This window comes from Narcine bancroftii, chromosome 2 (genome assembly GCF_036971445.1).
Source record: "Narcine bancroftii isolate sNarBan1 chromosome 2, sNarBan1.hap1, whole genome shotgun sequence".
NCBI classification, from domain to species: Eukaryota; Metazoa; Chordata; class Chondrichthyes; order Torpediniformes; family Narcinidae; genus Narcine; species Narcine bancroftii.
Genome location: NC_091470.1, coordinates 316,767,368 through 316,787,208, shown reverse-complemented (window position 1 = coordinate 316,787,208; position 19,841 = coordinate 316,767,368). Strand labels below are relative to the sequence as shown.

At 38.6% G+C, this 19,841-nt stretch overlaps 1 protein-coding gene and 1 long non-coding RNA gene across 7 annotated transcripts in view; one reads left to right on the top strand and one right to left on the bottom strand.

The window, feature by feature from the left end:
* myom1b (myomesin 1b) overlaps positions 1 to 19,841 on the top strand; it is a 196,277-nt gene that overhangs the window by 52,769 nt on the left and 123,667 nt on the right. For 3 of the 6 annotated variants that reach the window (XM_069921754.1, XM_069921752.1, XM_069921753.1), the window contains one exon: positions 5,156 to 5,331. In XM_069921754.1, the coding sequence (XP_069777855.1) occupies positions 5,195 to 5,331 (137 nt within the window). In that variant the 5' untranslated portion in view covers positions 5,156 to 5,194. Of the gene's footprint in view, positions 1 to 4,236; positions 4,358 to 5,014; positions 5,065 to 5,155; positions 5,332 to 19,841 lie in introns of those variants that run through there. The other 3 variants (XM_069921751.1, XM_069921755.1, XM_069921750.1) reach the window with 3 other exon arrangements.
* On the bottom strand, positions 879 to 5,068 carry LOC138755561 (uncharacterized). Its single transcript, XR_011352392.1, has 3 exons — positions 4,982 to 5,068; positions 3,751 to 4,016; positions 879 to 1,086 (listed from the first exon to the last, which is right to left on the bottom strand). It is a non-coding gene; the product is annotated as an uncharacterized lncRNA (long non-coding RNA).

Here is a 19,841-nt window from a genome sequence, read left to right as displayed (position 1 = left end):
AGAACTGTGCCGGCGACAGTTTGTATTGCCGTGCTGTGCACCCGCTCAGCCCACTACACAGTCGCTACATCACCCCCCCCCCCACAGAATTGTCAACGGAAATTAAAACACCAGTTGCATGTGCCTTAGGAGGACACCTGGGCTGGGGGCATTGAATGGGTGCAGTGGGATCCAGATGGGCAGGCTTAAATCTGTCTACACTAAACAGCTGCAAATGTCCCCTAATGTCCAAAGTAAACACAACTCCGTCCCTCTTAATCACGCGGAAAGGGCCCATATGGTCATTGTAACGGTGCTCCTGGGACATGTCTGCATAGAAAATCAAAATCAGTGTCGAGGAGCTGTGGGGCACATGTTGTTTAGGGGTTCCATGCCAACTGGTAGGAACAGGTTTCCTGCTAGTGATACCGCGTCGAATTTGCTGAAGGACATCCACGTCAGAGTTGGTTGCGAAATGAATGTCCCCTGGAACTGTAAGCACCGTGCCATAAACCATCTCTGCCGATGATGCAGACAAATCTTCCTTTGGGGCCATGCGAAGTCCCAGGAGAACCCATGGCAACTCATTGACTCAATTGGGACCAGTGAGATGGGCCTTAAGCGCGGACTTTAGTTACCAGTGGAAATGTTCCACAAGGCCATTGTAGACAATAGACAATTGGAGCTGGAGTAGGCCCTTCGGCCCGTCGAGCCAGCACCGCCATTTTACAGATCATGGCTGATCACTACTATCAGTACCCCTTTCCAGCCTTATCCCATAACCCTTAACTCCTTTGCCCACTATTGTGTAAACTTTCACTTGAATAATTGATTATTTCAGCAGTTTTTTTTAAAAATGAGATTTTAATGTACTTTTGCAAATTTATTTTGTACTTATAACATAGTAGAAAGTTTGCTTTATAATGTTAAGGAGTGATACTGATTTGCTTAATCAGTTAATCTGGTATTTTTTAAGCAAAAGGCTAAGTGAGAGTTAATCCTGGAGATCTCCCCTATTTCATCTTTCTGCTAAATATAGTTCAGTAAATTCCCTCTAAGACTCCAGTTGTCACTTGTTTCCATTTGCACTTCTGTCATTCTTTGTGCCTGCAAATAAACATTCCATAGTTAAACTGTGATCTTGTCTGGCAATTGAATTGAAAAGAATAAAAGTTGAATGGACTTACATACAGTATTCCTTGTAAAGACTTTCAGAGTGAGCGTGTCTAAGATGGAGATGGGAATATTCTAAACTAGTGCTTCTCGACCTGCCTGCAGACTACTGGTGTTTGAGGGTTATTATAGATGGTCAGCAAGTCAGTAAAGGAACATCCAAGGTCTATGAGTGAAAGAGCCGAGAACCATTGGACTACATTTCCAAATGCACCATAACACAAATGTGCTGAAGCAACTCTCATTAGCTAAGGTAGAAATTGAAAAAAATATTTGAGTGATTACTGTCCATTCATTAAAAGTATCCAATAAAAGCAAAACATTAATCAGTAATGTTCCAGTACCATATTAACATTCACCAGGAAGCCATTTTATGATGTCAAAATAGTTTGTTTTAAAATTTTGTGATAGCTTCATCTGGAATGTGAAACCTGAAACATTACTGTTCTTTTAGACTGCAATGTCGGGAAAATCACTGAAAAAAAATCAACATAATTACTGGCCATGTGGTCAATCACACTGGCCGCCTTTTTAGACAGCTATGTCGGGAAAATCACTGAAAAAAAAATCAACATAATTACTGGCCATGTGGTCATTCACACTGGCCGCCTTTTTAGACTGCAAGTGCTTGTGTGCAACAGTCCTGGTGGTTGGACGTGCAGTAGAGTGAATGACTGACAACAAATTTTTCAGGTACAATTTACACAGCAGGCTTCCTCCAAAAAGTTGTAGGGGTCCTGCAGGATAAATTGCGGTGCAGGAATTGACTCAAAGTTGCTGCACGTTCCTTTTTAGACTGCCCGTGTAGCAGCAAAATTCTTTGATTGTGCCGTTACATTGCTGCAGTCTGAAAACCACTAATAACTCAGATTCTTTCTCCACAGATTCAGGAAGATGACTTCCAATGAGTACAATCATTTCTATTTGTGCAAGGTTTTTTTCTCTTGATGTCCATTGACTTCACTTTTACTAGACCTCATCAATTTCTTTCTCTTTGGCTTGGCTTCGCGGACGAAGATTTATGGAGGGGAAATGTCCACGTCAGCTTCAGGCTCGTTTGTGGCTGACAAGTCCAATGCGGGACAGGCAGACACGGTTGCAGCGGTTGCAAGGGAAAATTGGTTGGTTGGGGTTGGTTGTTGGGGTTTTCCTCCTTTGTCTTTTGACAGTGAGGTGGGCTCTGCGGTCTTCTTCAAAGGAGGTTGCTGCCCGCCGAACCGTGAGGCACCAAGATGCACGGTTTGAGGCGATATCAGCCCACTGGCAATGGTCAATGTGGCAGGCACCAAGAGCTTTCTTTAGGCAGTCCTTGAACCTCTTCTTTGGTGCACCTCTGTCTCGGTGGCCAGTGGAGAGCTCGCCATATAACACGATCTTGGGAAGGCGATGGTCCTCCATTCTGGAGACGTGACCTACCCAGCGCAGTTTGATCTTCAGCAGCGTGGATTCGATGCTGTTGGCCTCTGCCATCTCGAGTACTTCGATGTTGGAGATGAAGTCGCTCCAATGAATGTTGAGGATGGAGCGGAGACAACGCTGATGGAAGTGTTCTAGGAGCCGTAGGTGATGCCAGTAAAGGACCCATGATTCAGAGCCGAACAGGAGTGTGGGTATGACAACAGCTCTGTATACGCTTATCTTTGTGAGGTTTTTCAGTTGTTTGTTTTTCCAGACTCTTTTGGGTAGTCTTCCAAAGGTGCTATTTGCCTTGGCGAGTCTGTTGTCTATCTCGTTGTCGATCCTTGCATCCGATGAAATGGTGCAGCCGAGATAGGTAAACTGGTTGACCGTTTTGAGTTTTGTGTGCCCGATGGAGATGTGGGGGTGGGGGGGGGGGGCTGGTAGTCATGGTGGGGAGCTGGCTGATGGAGGACCTCAGTTTTCTTCAGGCTGACTTCCAGGCCAAACATTTTGGCAGTTTCTGCAAAACTGGACATGAGCTCATCAATTAAATGCTGCTTTAATATCAAGATCAGCCACTCTCACCTGATGTTGGAATTCAGCTTATTGATCCATGTGTTGCCAAATTATATGTGACACATATACTGAGCATCAAAGAATAGATTTCTGGTGTGCAAGCACCTCTTGTTAATGAGAAAATCCATCATATTGCTGATAATGGAGGGCAGACCAATGAGAAAGAAATGAGCCAGATTGGATTCATCCTGCTCTTTGTAAGCAGGATGTATCCGAGTAGTTTCTCACATTGTTGCCTGGGCTTTTCCGTCTTGACCCCTATTTATATGTCCCTCCACCAAGTTAATCTCCATACACTGGATTGCAGGGCTTTGATATGAGAAGAGAGAAATGCTGGGGCATTCTTATCTTCCCTGGCCATGGGGGATGGCAAAAGCAGTTCCTACTCAAGAAAAATAACAAGGATAATCCTGGGAATTACAGACCAGTGAGTCTTAAATCAGTGGTGGGAAAACAATTGGAGGAGATTCTTTCTGAGGGCAAATAAGCATTTGGAGCATGCTTATTAGAGATAGTCAGCAGGGTTTATTGAGGGGTAGGTAGGGCTCATGAGACTAATTGAGTTTGTCCGGGAGGTGATAAAACAAATTGATGAAGGATATGGTGTAAATGGATTTTTACCCTATATGAACTTCTGAAACTGGATACTGGAGAACTGTAAGCCTCCCTTGACGATAATCCTGTTGCTTTTACATCTTTCCATGATCTGTCCGCTGAACCGGAGGGGAGGCAGGTGACATCGAACCCGAGAGATCGCCTAAACAGATAGCGATCCCGACACTTTTCAAACTACACCTCCACATATGTGTATGCAATCACTGGAGTCAAGCTCGTCAGGGGGGCAGAGGTTGGCTAATGTTAGCGAAATGTATCCAGATTTAAGAAGTCTGTGGATTAAAAAGAATCGGCGAATTAGCTCTTGAATTCAAGTAACTACCAACTACCACATAAAAAGTTTAATAAAATATTCTTTACCTGCAAGCAACCCCTTGAGATTTCTAGTAGTGGGAGATTGCTTGCTTCAGTGCTATATTTATCGATCCTTCAAGCCATAAAAGGTCGGGACTTTGGCTTTCACGTTCCACTGACGGGAGACATTATTTTTGTACTGAACTCTGGAGCCGAGTCTGCAGCCTTCTAACCTCCCACTGCTTCCCCCCATACATCACACTCCGTGTTCTCCTGGTATACTGTATACAACAACATCCCAGAAAACAGTTAACATTTGGTAAGTGCTCTTGATTCTCGGAATGTCTGGCAGCTCTTTTGGTGGTTCTGTGACTTAGTTTTTTTTAAACCAAGAAAAACAACATTTAAGGTTTTGTTGGCAGCCGGTCGGCGCAATTCTAAGTGATCGCTGGGTTTTATTAACGTGGTCTCGTGTCGGGGGTTCTCTGCAATAAAATGATACAATTAGAAACCAAGAATGAACCGAGATTATATTTCACCCGAACCCTATGTGAATGTATATCAACAATTCTGTCCGATATTTTAACGTTGAACTTGAAGTAGAAAATTGAACACATAATGGGAAGTTGGATGCAAACATGGCTATATATATATACCCTAACCCTAACCTTTGCAAACAATTGTGTGGATTAAAATGGATTATTATCTTTTTTACATGAGGATCAGTCAAATTATCATAGGTAATACTAATGATTTCGAAATACATTCAACTGTATTTACAGTAATTAATAGACATCTAAACCTTTTTATGCACAGTTCACCTCTCATTTATGTTATGTTTATCATCCATAACTCAAAATGATTTGTTGCACAGAAACACTGTGACCAACTGTTGGTTATAAGGATTTGAAAGCCCATCTGTCTCGTTCTCAATGTTACTTACTTCAACAACTAGCGGTTTGACCAGAAAAGGAAAGAAAGCAGAATCCTTTCTTCTTGGCACCAGCGCTTAAGGCTTCAGCAATGGTCTATATTTACTAATGTCGTTTTAGTTCATCAATGGAGCAAATGGTTGAGACCTTTACCTGACTTTTGTTTTTGCTTTATCTATGAACAGACTTCGGTGAAGGGACATTTAGGACTTTACGTAGCCAGCATGTCGTCGCTATCATTACCTTTTTACCAGAAGCACCACCGGCACTTTGACCGTAACTACCGCAGTAGCCAGTTGCAGTCCACAATGCAAGACTACCGCCTGGAGGAAAAGCGCAACGTTGCCACTCACTCCTCGGGGTAAGACACTGGGTCGCCCATCCAGATTTTCCAGCGTTCGCCAAATGGGGAAGGGCGTTGAATTTTAAAGATGCTCTCAAAACTTAACATTCGGAATTTGAGATGACGATAAATTCTTGTTCTGCTTTAACTTGTTCGCTTTTCTTGGCGAGTTATTTATCTTGCAATTCAACCGAAATTAAGGTTCTCATAAAACATTGACTTTTGCAATTAAGATGAACTTTAATTGTGAGGGTATTTAGTAGATTTTTTAAAAATCAGAAATAAAACAGATGCTTGAAATATTAATTTTTAAAAAAGAAATATTGTTAAAACTCTAAATCAGGCAATACCTATGGAAATGGAAACAAAGTTACTGTTTAGGAACAGAGACCTTGCCAGGGTCTTTGAAACGTTAATGGTTTCTCGTTTTCCACATGCTGTCTTTTCACCATTTTCTGCTTTTACCGCAATCACTACCTCCCCCCCCCCCCCCCCTTTATGGAACTATCTTTACCCCTTTATTACTTGATCGCATGTAAAGGGGGGGGGCACTTTGAAGGCTCATACAAACAGCAATGCACTGTTTCGAAGTCACTCTTGACTGTAACGCTCGTTATTCAATTAAAACATTATATTGAGAATATGATTCCTCTCTGTTAGAGGTGACTTCTTTATTCAAAGTGCTCAGATGAGGGTATTTGGCATTTGAGCTACAAAGTTTTCTGTAATTTACACCAGATCCACAAAGGTTTTTTAACATGACCCCTTTTTATGCGGCTGAACTTGTAGAGTGTTGTATCCTTTTATTTTGCATCAAATATAGGTCAATTTGTCATGAAATTTTGTTCCTTGTGTTGAAACTGAAAGTATTATGCTGGCCTATTTGCTATGGTAATGGACAGAAGAATTTCATTGTCCTAATATTCTGCAAAGCAATTTCAATCTAGTGTCCCCTTCCTCCCCACCCCCCCCCCTAATAATTGTTCTGCATTGCATTCTGATAATGTGCAAATGCCACTGTGCACCTGATGAAAATGCACTTAGATCCAGTCAGTTGGCTGAAAGGTTGACAGAAACCCTGTTTAGATGTGTGAATGAGGCTTTAGGCAGACTTTGATGTCTGGGCAGGAACAGGTCTAAGATACTTCCTGGTCCTGAACACTGATGTGGCTGTTCTGCCAAGTTTTTGCTGTCATCAGGGGTTGTGACCTTCCACATCACATTTTTGAAGCAGGCTGATGCTGGTTATCTGATTGATTAATTGCATTTCCAAATCCTTGCCATTGCAGAAGCTGTATCTTTCAATCATCCTTTGATTTCAAGGTAAAACACGGAAGTAGGCTGCTGCGTCCAACTCATCCATTCCAGCCAAATTTTTTTCACCTGAGCTAGTCCCATTTCCTGCATTTGACCCATATCCCTCCAAACATCCCTATCCATGTCTTTTAAATGTTGTTATTGTACCCGTTTCTCGCACTTTGTCGTGCAGCTCATTCCACATACCCACCACCTGTGAAAAGGTTTAGCTCCTGTTTAAATCTTCCTCTTTCATATTAAATCTATGAAAATATTCCTAGAGGTTTAGAGGGTTCCACATTTTACACTCTTAACCTAAAAAAATGGAGAAGAATTAATTAGATAACAATGTTAACCAGGCTATGATTGGGAGAGGAAAGACATCCAGAGACAGTAGACCAAATGAGTGTGAGTTTCCACTTGGCTAATAAATGACACTCTATGCAGATGTGATTAAGGAAACTCATATCTGATTAAGTTGATCATTTTCTTTGAGATAAAAGCTGTGCAGTTTTTCTTATCAGCTTCAAGAAGACTACTGTTAATATTACTAGATAATATAATTGCTAGCAAAATTGAAGTGTATACAATTATAGAGACAGATATAGGATGCGTGAAATAGGTTGAGTGTCAGCAAGCAAAGAATGATAGTTATTAGAAATAGAGTGTAGAGTGGGCCTTGGCTATTTTTATTGAGTTTTATTATTTTTCATCTTGATATTGAAGATATTATTTTAAAATTTGTGGATGAAACAATGCTTAGAAATGTAGAAAAGAATGGAGACAAATCAGTACATGGCCATTGCAAAGATGAATGAAATTATACATTTTGGATAAGAAGAAAGGCAATTGGTAACATTTTAAAATAGAACAGAGATTTTAGTTTCACATTTCAATTGTGATGGTGGCCAGTGAAGTTGATAAAGACATTAATGTGCTAGAATAAAGTAACAATGTTCTTGGTTTTATAAATGGACACAAAGGAAGGAAGCTATGGAAAAACTATAGAATTAATTCATTGGCCATTAGCTTCACTTACACATGACAAGCACCAGTACCCAACACTATACTAATCCCTAAAGCACTTTAGAAAAGATGTTACAGCTTTGAAGTGTTGTTGAAGAGGCCTACCAAAACAAGAACGAAGGATTTGTGAAGTAACTTCAGAAACTGGAGTTTTTATTCTCATTTCAAAGAAGGATATGATTTAATAGAAGTATTCAACATTATAAAGATTTTTTACGGTAGCAAGAAAAAAATTCTATTTGCCAGAGTATCAGAAATAAGATCAGCTAAATGTAAGATAATTAATCAAAAAAACTTTGGGGGATAAGACAGAACTCTTTTGAATCAGTAGGTTATTTATTGCCTGAAATGTGATGGAAGCAGATTCAATAGTAATTTTTTAAAGAGATTGGATAAATATTTCAAAATGAAACATTTTAAAAGCGATGAAAAATATCAGGGAAATGGGATTAATTGGTAGCACTTTCGGAGAACTAGCATTGGACCAAAATAATTATTTTCATTTTATTTCTGGGTTCACTGCAGCTATTACACATCATGATTTTTTTTTAAAACAAAAACAGTCACTATGTATCTGCATGTAATGATAATATTCTAATACAATCATCAATTCCAAGCCTGTGGAAATTGAAGAGACTACTTCGAGTGGTAGTCACAAAATAATCAGTGATTGATATGGACTTCCAGTGGTTTTTTTTTTGCTAAGAATTCTCATGGACTGGTCACTAATGTTGAAGTCAACATACTGCGCTGCAAGAAGCAGACTTTATGAATATTGGGTAGATCCTCTGATAGATGGGAGATAAATACATTCCCTTCAGTTCCCACCGCAAGTTCTGCTCCCCAGCCACTGCATTGTATATAAATGTATGATGCAGCTGTGTGATGCACACGTATAATATAGTCAGTTGGTTGAATGAGCCAATTGGACAAGTCTTAGCAGCTAGAGAAAGCATTGAAGAATGGTAAAGATGCAAGGTGCAAATATTTTTTTTAATATAATTTTTTTATTTTTCACACTGTGAACCATATCAATCAAAATATATACAAACATTTCTCATTAAATATACACAGTAGCATTTTCTCCTTTCCCCCTACTCTCTCTTTCCCCTTCCCAACCCCCTCTAAAACCAATAAATATTCAACATATACAATACAATAAAACCATGAAACAGTGTCTTCACACAATGAAAAATAAACAAGAAAAATGTGTCATCTATTTTTACACACTGGATCAAGTCGTTTTGTCTTCTTATCATTTTAGGGGGTGGAGGTCTGAGGCAAGCCCTCTCTGTTATGTTCCATGTATGGCTCCCAAATTTGTTCAAATAATGTGACTTTATTTTTAAAGTTATGTTATTTTTTCCAATGGAATACATTTATTCATTTCCATGTACCATTGCTGTATTCTCAGACACTCTTCCGATTTCCAAGTTGACATTATACATTTTTTTGCTACTGCTAAGGCTATCATAATAAATCTTTTTTGCCCTTTCTCCAATTGAGACCTAATTCCTTACTTCTTATGTTACTTAGAAGAAAGATCTCTGGATTTTTTGGTATGTTATTTTTTGTGATTTTATTTAATATCTGATTTAGATCTTCCCAAAACATTTTCACTTTTGTACATACCCAAATTGTATGTACTGTTGTTCCCATTACCTTCTTACACCGAAAACATCTATCTGATAATGTTGGATCCCATTCTTTTAACTTTTGAGGTGTAATATATAACCTGTGAAACCAATTATATCATGTGTAACCTTGTGTTTATTATATTCTTCATAGTTCCAGAACATAACTTTTCCCATTTTCATTTTTTATCTTTGTTTAAATCCTTTTATAAATCTTTTAATTATCATTGTGTCTGTAATCACATATCCAAAGCTGCTTCCTTCTGGTAATCTCAGTCTATTTCCCAATTTATCCTTTAAATAAGCTTTCAGTTGATGATATGGAAACATTGTACCATGAGTTATTCTATATTTGTACTTCATTTGTTCAAATGTTAATAAATTATTTCCCAAAAAACAATTTTCTATTCTTTTGATTCCTTTTCTCTCCCATTCTCTAAAGGAAAAGTTATCTATTGTAAAAGGGACTAGTAGGTTTTGTGTCAATAACAATTTTGGTATTTGGTAATTCATTTTTTTCCTTTCTAAGTGGATATTCTTCCATATATTAAGTAAATGATGCAATACTGGTGAGCTTTTATATTGCACCAGCTTTTCATTCCACTTATAAAGTATGTTTCGGTACCTTCTCCCCTCTTTTATCTAGTTCTCTCTTAGTCCAGTCTGGTTTTTCCCTTGTCTGGCAAAAATCTGATAAATACCTTAATTGTGCTGCTCTATAATAATTTTTAAAGTTTGGTAACTTTGGAAAACCACCTTGGCTATACCTCTCTGTTAATTTATCTAACACTACCCTCAGTTTCTCCCCTTTCCACAAGAATTTCCTTATTATTCTCTTTAGTTCATTAAATAATTTCTCTGTTAAGGGAATTGGCAATGATTGAAATAAATATTGTATCCTTGGGAAGACATTCATTTTAATGCAATTTACCCTCCCTATCAACATTAGCGGTAATTCTTTTCAATGTTCTAAGTCTTCCTGGAATTTCTTTATTAGTGGCTGATAATTTAGTTTGTACAGGTGGCTTAAATTATTATCTAACCTGATCCCTAGGTATTGGATTGCTTGTGTTTGCCATTTAAATGGTGATTCTTTTTTAAATTCTGTATAATCCGCTTTACTCATTGGCATCACTTCACTTTTATTTGCGTTGATCTTGTACCCCGATATTTCTCCATAATCCTTCAATTTCTTATGTAATTCTTTTATTGATATTTCTGGTTCTGTTAGGTATACAATGATGTCATCTGCAAATAAGCTGATTTTATACTCCTTCTCCTTTATTTTTATCCCTTTTATTTTATTTTCTGTTCTTATCAGTTCTGCCAATGGTTCTATTGCTAAGGCGAACAGTGAGGGGGATAATGGTCATCCCTTCCTCGTGGACCTACTTAATTTAAATTGGCTCAATACATATCCATTTACTGTTACTTTCACCAATGGTCCATTATATAATGTTTTAATCCAATTAATATATTTTTCTGGTAGATTGAACCTCTGTAATACTTTAAATAAATAGTTCCATTCTACTCTGTCAAAGGCTTTTTCTACATCTAAAGCAACAGCCACTGTTGGCTTCTTATTTCCTTGGACTGCATGAATTAGATTAATAAGTTTACAGACATTCTCTGCTGTTCGTCTTTTCTTAATAAATCCAGTTTGATCTTGTTTTACTATTTTTGGTACACTATCGGACAAGCTGTTTGCTAATAATTTGGCTATTATCTTATAATCTGAATTAAATAGAGATATTGGTCCATATGATGCTGGTGTTAATGGATCCTTCCTCATTTTTGGTATTACTGTAATTATTGCTGTCTTACATGAATCTGGCAAGTTTTGTGTTTCTTCTATCTGGTTCATTACTTCCAAGAGAGGAGGAAATAATAACTCTTTAAACAACACCTGAGTGCTTAAATTGCCAAAAGAAAGGTTACATATCTACAACCTTTCAATCTATGGTTTACACAAGCAAATAAAGCAATTTAGTGGTTATTTGAAATGACAGCAGTAAAAAGATCTTCAATGGAGGTAGATGACTTAAAAAATAAATTGGAAGAATCTGATTAAAAAAAAGTTAAAGAAACACAGGAGCTGTTAGCTCAGAAGATAGAGTCACTATCTCGGAGGATCTTTCCTGGAACCAACACACCAATGGCCTCATGAAGAAAGCCTCTACTTCCTCAGGAGTTTGCAGAGGAGCTAGTGGAGTTGTTCAAGTGAACCGGTACGGACTTGAAGGGCCGACATGGCCTGTTTCCATGCTGTAAACGGTTATATGGTTATATGGTTATATGGTTAAATATTTTATAGAATTCTATTGGGAATCCATCCTCTCCTGGCATTTTATTGTTCGGCAGCTTTTTTAATATGTCCTGTACTTTCTCTATTTCAAATGGTTTTATCAGTTTGTTTTGTTCCTCTTCTTGCAATTTCGGCAGTTCAATTTTAGCTAAAAACTCTTCTATTTTATCATCTTTCTCCTCATTCTCAGTTTGGTATAATTGTTCATAAAATTCCTTAAAATTCTCATTAGTCTCTATTGGGTTTGTCCTTTTTCCTTGATACCAATACAGTTCTTTTAGCTTGTTCTGTTTTAAGTTGCCAGGCTAATATTTTATGTGTTTTTTCTCCCAGTTCGTAATACTTTTGCTTTACTTTTATTATGTTCTTATCCACCTTGCACGTTTTTAATGTTTCGTATTTTAGTTTTTTGTCCACCAATTCTCTCTTTTTCATTATATCATCCCTTTTTACTAGTTCTTTTTCTGTACTTACTATCTCCCTTTCCAACTGCTCTATTTCCCGATTGTAGTCCTTTTTCATCTTAGTTACATAACTTATTATCTGCCCTCTAATGACAAATTTGTCTTTCACTGATTCTGTGTTTATTTCAAAATATGTTTTAATTTGGCATTCAATAAACTCTCTAAATTCCTGCCTTTTAAGTAGCATGGAGTTTAACCTCCATCTATAGGTTCTTGGTGGGATGTCCTCCAGTTCTATTGCTAATAACAGGGGTCAATTAATCTAGCTTTATACTCAGTTTTCCTAACTCTCCCTTGATGGGCCGACAACAAAAACATATCAATCCTTGAGTAAGTTTTATGTCTACTTGAATAAGATGAATATTCCTTCTCTCTTGGGTGCTGTCTCCTCAATATATCCATAAGTTTCATTTCCTGCATTGATTTATCCATAAATTTTGCTACTCTATTCTTTTTGCTTGTCTTTCGTCCAGTTTTATCCAACATTGGATCCAAATTAAGGTTAAAATCCCCTCCTCTCAATATACTTCCTTGTGTATCTACAATCTTCAAAAAAATATCCTGCATAAACTTTTGATCCTCCTCATTAGGTGCATATATATTGAGCAAATTCCAAAATTCTGAGTATATCTGACACTTTATCATTACATATCTCCTTGCTGGATCTATTATTTCCTCCTCTATTTTGATTGGTACATTTTTATTAATTAATATAGCTACACCTCTAGCTTTTGAATTAATATGATGCTGTCGCTATGTGTCCCACCCAGTCTTTCTTTAATTTGTTATGTTCCACTTCAGTTAGATGCATTCCCTGCACAAATGCTATATCTATTTTTTATATTTTCAGTAAGTTTAATAGCCTCTTCCTTTTAATTTGGTTATGTATTCCATTAAAGTTTATAGTCATATAGTTCAACATGGCCATCTTATATCTTGTTTGAACCTCATTTCTGCTTCCTCACCCCACCACCATCCTCTTTTTCCCCATTTTCATCTCTCATTTTTCCCTTTTTGAACTCAATGTATGACAACACATTTAAAACATAAAATTCTCCAACAACTCCCGCATCCAATATTACCTTAACCCCAAATGCCCCGCCTCTCTGAGTTTCCCCTTATCCTTTGCCGGGCAACCACAACTCCCCTTTCCATTTGGATTGTGATCTTGTTCGCAAGCATCAACTGATTTCGCAGTGACAGTTATTCTCTCCCACCCCAACCCCCCCCAGAAAACACTTTTTTTTAACACATTTAACAAAGCTCTCCCTTTTTTTTCCCCTTACCCCCTTCCTTCCCTTCTCTTTTCCCTCTTTAGTTCTTTACATATACATTGTTTTTACATCATTATATATACTTTATCGTCATTCTTCATTCTTATTACATCTCTTCATCTCTCCTTCTGCCCTGCAAATGCTCTGCGAATTTTTGTGCTTCCTCCGGATCCGAGAGCAGTCTGTTTTGCTCCCCAGGGATAAATATTTTAAGCACAGCTGGATGTTTTAACATGAATTTATAACCTTTTTTCCATAGGATCGATTTTGCTGTATTAAAATCCTTCCTCTTCTTTAAGCGTTCAAAAGCTATGTCTGGGTAAAAAAATATCTTTTGACCCTTATACTCCTATGGTTTATTATCTTCTCTAATTTTATTCCTTGCTTGCTCCAGTATATGTTCTCTTGTCATATATCTTAAAAATTTTTACTAAGATGGATTTTGGTTTTTGATGTATCTGCGGTTTCGGAGCTAATGTTCTGTGTGCCCTTTCTATTTCTATTTCTTCCTGCATTTCTGTCATTCCGAGGACCTTCAGGATCCATCCTTTTATAAATTCCTTCATATCTGTGCCTTCTTCACCTTCTTTCAGGCCCACTATTTTTATGTTGTTTCGCCTACTATAATTTTCCAACATATCAATTTTCTGAGATAACAACTCTTGTGTCTCTTTAATTTTTTTGTCACTTTCTTCCAAATTTCCTCGTCATTTACTTCCATTTCTACAGCCGTTTCTCGTTCTTCCACATTTTCTACTCTTTTCCCTATTTCTGTCATGACTAGTTCTAATCTTTGCATTTTATCTTCTGTTCTTTTCATTTTTCTTTTAATCGTACTAAATTATAATGACAATGATTCTTTTAATGTTCTTATTTGTTCTTGAAAAACAGCTTTATCTATATTCTGTCCATCTGTTTTACCTTCTATTTCTCTGTGAAGATCTTGGTCTTGTTCTTCCTCTTCTTCTGTGTCTGTACCTATGTTTGTGTTTTCTGTGTCTCTTCTGATTTTCCTGATGAGTTGCTTGTATCACTTTGTTGGGCCACTTCTTGCTGGGCCTCTTGCTGTTGGTCCTCTCCTTCTGAGCTGCTCATCTGTCTGGCCTCCTGCTGTTGCTCCTCTTGCCGTTCACCCCATCGAGTTTCTTTCTTGCCTGATACTTCACTCCCTCTCCTGCCACCTTCCTCATCTTCCAGCTGAGAGCCCTGGTGCCGGGCGTCCCTCAGCTGGTCGCACCGTAGTTACTTGCTCCTTGGCTGAGCACCCCTCCTGTTAGTGTTTTGTTTTACCTTAGATTACGCACTACTTATGCGCAATTCCTCGCGCATGCGCAGTTGCGCACTTTTGTTTGGTTCAGAGATCCATTTTTGCAGTCCACTGGTCGGGGGGGGGGGTCACAACACCACAGGGCCAACACCAACCTTGGAGAATGGCCATTCTTCGCCACCACCGCTCCCTGTTCCTTCGTACAGGTAAGGCCTTCTCCTTTCTTTTCTGGTGACTTTTTTTCCCGTTGTTTTTACTTTTTCCTTCTTGGATGCCATCTTCTTTCTCTTCTCTGCAACGTTATCTTTTATTTCTTATATTTTATATTTGTTGAACTTTGTCTTTTTTTCTGGAGAGGGCTGGTTTTACCCTACCGGCCACTACTCCATCACATGACTCCTCCCAACGTGCAAATATTGAGGAGGGAATGCTTGCACAATATTAATGGGAAAATGAGCTCCAAGCATTTACATCACCAGTGATAATGGGAGAAAAAGAACAAGTTCAAGACAGAAGTCTGAATAAATGTTCAATGTATCAACTTCACACCTAACATGGTCAAGGATATATTTCTAAGTTAAAACAGCCGAGTCCTAGTAATAAACAGTCCAATGAACTTGAAAACATATTCAGTTGAATATTTGAAAATTTTAATCCAGATTGAAGTGTTTAGGGTGTCATAGTGGTCAGAAATTATAATAAAAATTATTGTAGCTGATGGTGCTAATTGATCAATTAGCAAAGATTAAGAAAATTAAAGCTAGACTGGAAAGAACTGTTTGGATGGGTCATCAAAGCTATGCTTAGATTTATTTCTGGTAAGATATTCATCCATATTCAATACCAATCTATAAAAGTCTTCATCTGTTTCATATATGTAGAAGAATTAATGGAGGAAGAGTTAGATGAATTATAATGAAATGGTGTTCCAGGGAAAACAATCTAGAACAGTAGTTTTCAAACTTTTTCTTTCCACTCACACACCACTTTAAGTCATCCGTAGGTGTTCTGTGATTAGTAAGGGTTCACCTAAAGTGGTATGTGAGTGGGTGAAAAAGGTTGAGAACCACTGCTCTAGACCCAATTGATACTGAAATAGTTTGCTTGAGAAAAATTGTCATTTTGGCCCATTTCCTTTGGAGATATGAAACCATGCACATAATGAGTCAATTAGGTCCAATTAAAACAGTGGTTTTCCACCCACTTACCTTAAGCAATCCCTTACTAATTTCAAAGCACCTATGGCATAGGGATTATTTAAAATGGAAAGAAAAAAATTGAAAACCACTGATCTAGAGTGACCATGTAACCTCTGATGGGATAACATCTAAAATGGACAAGCTGATATGAAAATTAGCAGAGCTGTTGATAACGAAGAAGGCCGTCAAAGGATTCAGCAGGAATGACAGATGGAGTACAAAAATGATATCTGAGCAAGTGTGAGTGTTGCATCAAATGTAAGAGGGAAGTATAGAGTAAATGGCAAGACCTTGAGGAGGACAGAGGGATCTTGGGGTGCAAGTCCATAGCTCCCTGAAAGAAGCAATGCAAGGAGAGTGGGTGGTAAAGAATTGAAGTGCTCTTATCACAAGTAACAGGGTACAGTGGGAAGCTTTATTTTATAGGCTAGAAATAAACCCATACTTAAGAACAGCAGGTAGTGTAATAATACAACAAATGTGCAAGGTGTCGTTTAACAGTAAGTGAAAGAGCGCAGGGTATAGAGAAAGGTACACTTGAACCAGTGCCATGGCATCATCTTTCAATCTTAATGTCTGATACTTGACATTATTGGTCAGATCAATGAGTATCAAAGTCAGGAATTTATATTTTATCAATATAAAACTTTAATTAGGCACATTTGGAGTATTGTGTATAGGTCTGGTTGGCCACTTGAAACTCCTCAGACAATGAAGTAGCCCACAAACAAATGCAGCAAAACTGGACAGTTTTCAGGCCTGTGTGGATAGGTATAAATAACATTCACACCACACAAGTGCTGGCAATAATGATACAAGAGAAAATCCAGCAATTGGTCCCTGATAGTCAATGGCATTATCATCACCGATTCCTCATCTATCACTAGTCTGGGAGTTAGCATTGACCAGAAACTGAACTGGAGTAGCCATATGTACAAGAACAGGTCACAGACTAAGAAGCCTGCAGTGATCAACTGGTCTTTTCTCTTCCCTGAGCTTGACTGCCATCTATAAGGTTTAAATTAGGAGTGTGGTAGACTATCCTCCACTTGTCTGAAAAAGTGCAGTTTAAATAACACTAAAAGAGCTCAGTATTGTACAGGATATAGCAGAGCACTTGACAGCCATTCACCCATTCCATCACCAATGCACATCTGCAGAAGTTGGTACCATTCACAGGATGCACTGCAGTAACTTACCAAGACTCCTCAGACAGCACCTTCCAAACCGATGACTTCCACCAGCAAGAAAGTCCAGGTGGTAAAAGCATGGGAACCACCAGGAAGGTGCCCTCCAAATGACACACCACACACTTGGAAATCACTGTTCCTTTACTGTCACAGGGACAAAACTCTCTCACTAACAATATTGTGAATACACACACCTCCAGAATTGCAGTGATTCAAGAAGGCAGCTCAACACCACATTCTCAAGGCCAGTTAGGGGCAGACAATTAAATGCTGGTTCAGCCTACAAAGCTTAGACCGCAATTACAGAAAGGATGTGAAGGGTTTGGGCAGTATGGAGAAGTTCACCAGGATCTTGTCTGGATTGGAGTTATTGGGTAAAAGGAAATTTTGGACAAACTTGGGTTGTTTTAGGAGGTAGAGGGGTGTCCTGATGGAAATTTATATAGAGGGCATAGATAAGTTAGATACCTTTTCCCAGAGTGGACATTTAAAATACTAGTGGGCATTTAAAATACTAGTGGGCATAGGTTTAATGTGAGAAGGGGAAAGTTGCAGGGAGATGCACAAGACAATTTTATTTTTACATGGCAAGTGATACGTCCTTCCAGCATGGCCTGGGGAAGTGATGGAAGCAAATACATTAACAATATTTAAGAGGCATTTCGGTAGATACATGAACTGGTAGGGGATGGAGTGATGAGCATTTTAGTATGGATCATGGCCAGTGCACACATGGTCAGTTGAAGGGCCTGTTCCTCTTCTGTTCTGTTCTATGTTCCATGATATTTTGACTGTGTGGTGATTACAAGGTGACATTGAACCAGGCAGTTGTTGACAAGCATTGCCAACTTCACAGGATTTATATGCAGAGTTGGCAAGAGCCAAAGATTTCACCAAACTGGATGTCTCACATGCATATTCCTCAGGAGCAGTTGCATAAAGAGAGCTGGAATACTTGCCAATTAAAACTCTTTCACTCCCCCTCAAAATAATTTAATGGTGTTTAATTGTCACCAAAGGCCTTCGAATGCACAAAATATTACAAGGTAAAAATTACTGTCAATGAAAGCAAGGAGATATATAAAAAGTCGCAAGTATTGAAGAAGATATTTTATAAATGTTCAGGGAGCTATAGAAGAAGCAAATGTATGCATATACTGAAAGGTTGGCAGCTTAACAGTGCAGCTAGCAGAGTTGCTGCTCCACTGCTCCAGCCACTCAGGTTCAATCCTGATCCTCAGTGCTCTCTGTGTGACACTTGAGTAGTCGACGGGAATGTGTGGAGAAAAATTTGGGATCAGTGTAATTGGATGCCTGATGGTTGGAGCAGACGATGAGCTTAAGGGCCTCTTTCAATGCTCTGAGACTCTATGACTCTAGATAGTTTAATCTTGAGCCAACAGTAGATACAAATGGATCCAGCCAAAGAAAGAATAATTATGAAAATATATCAGAACTTATTTACTGTAAATATACTTTACATACTCAGATCTTTCAAAAAAAGTCATCTTTACAGCAGTTACTGAAGAAAGATTAAACATGTAAAGGTAGCAATGAGCATCAGAGGCCTTACGGGAGAAAATTCTGGAAATTAGAATTGATCACCACAGCTGTAGGCCTCTGAAGCTTTGAGTTATGGATTTTAATCTGTAATTACCTTGTGAGTATTCAGAAAAATCATGGGCTAGAGATGATCTTCTGTTGAAAGTTGCAGCAGGTGATATTCTGGTTACAGCAATGGAGATAGCTCAGAGGGCACATAACATGTTATTTTAAAATTAGGAATCATTACTAGAATGAATAGATTCTGACAGTGACAGAACCAGATGAAGATGCAGGGTCAGCATCAGAAGAGATTTAATCTGGGTCGTTAGGGTAACTGTGGCTGGGGTGGGGTGGGGGGGCACAAGCTGCCGATTGAGAAGTCACTCAGTGTGATGCCATGCCGTCACACTTTTCCCTCTCTCCGGCGTTTTAGACAAGGATGCGTGGAGACAAAAGCACATGATTCATTTTGATGACGCCCCCTCTGATGGTATCACCCAGTGCGGTTCACAAACCCCTAGTAGTGGTAGTACTGGATGTCTTTTCTGGTTTCTGCACTTGGAGCTACAGCTTAAAGACCTACAATTTTGGGTTCAGAATGTACTCCTGCACTGGAATGGAGTAAATGAATTCTCACACATTACTGTGGAGGTGCCAAATTTTAAGGCATGTTTGAAAGCAGCCAAATACTCTAGGCATTCCATTCAAAGTGCTACTTTGAGAGGATGTGCTGTATTGTCCAATCCCCCTTGATTGGCTCTGATTGTTTTTGTGAGGTGAAAGACTGTTTAGTAACTTTGTACTCTGTGTCATTTATAGGTGATCATGACATGTCCATAATATGCTTCACAAATTTTACATTAAGAAATGTATCACATTCTGGATTCAGTGCAAAAACTGTACTAGTCAACAGTGAGATGTGTTCGCTGAATCTGTGATCAATCTCTCCAAGCTCTGAATCAATAGTGTTGCAGTACAGTCTCTGATTCTGTTTTTTCATCGTCAATCCTATGTCCTGTAGTTCCCATAATGACGTATAATTGTGTTCGCTTTGCATCTCTGTTTGGTGATACATGGGCCTCAGTGATGCACTGGCGGGCATGGCCATGTCCCACACCTTATTAAGCTCCTCATCATAACAATGTTTCCGTACACAAGCCATTGCACTATCCATGATATTTAAACCTGTCACCAAGTCAGCGTCCTCTTTCTGTAGAAGCTTGTTTGGTGGGTCCAACAGGCCAAGAACTGTATGCACTAACTTGGCAATGATTAAGAAACTGGACTCGGTCATCTCACACAGCAGGCCCACAGTCTCCATTCGTATC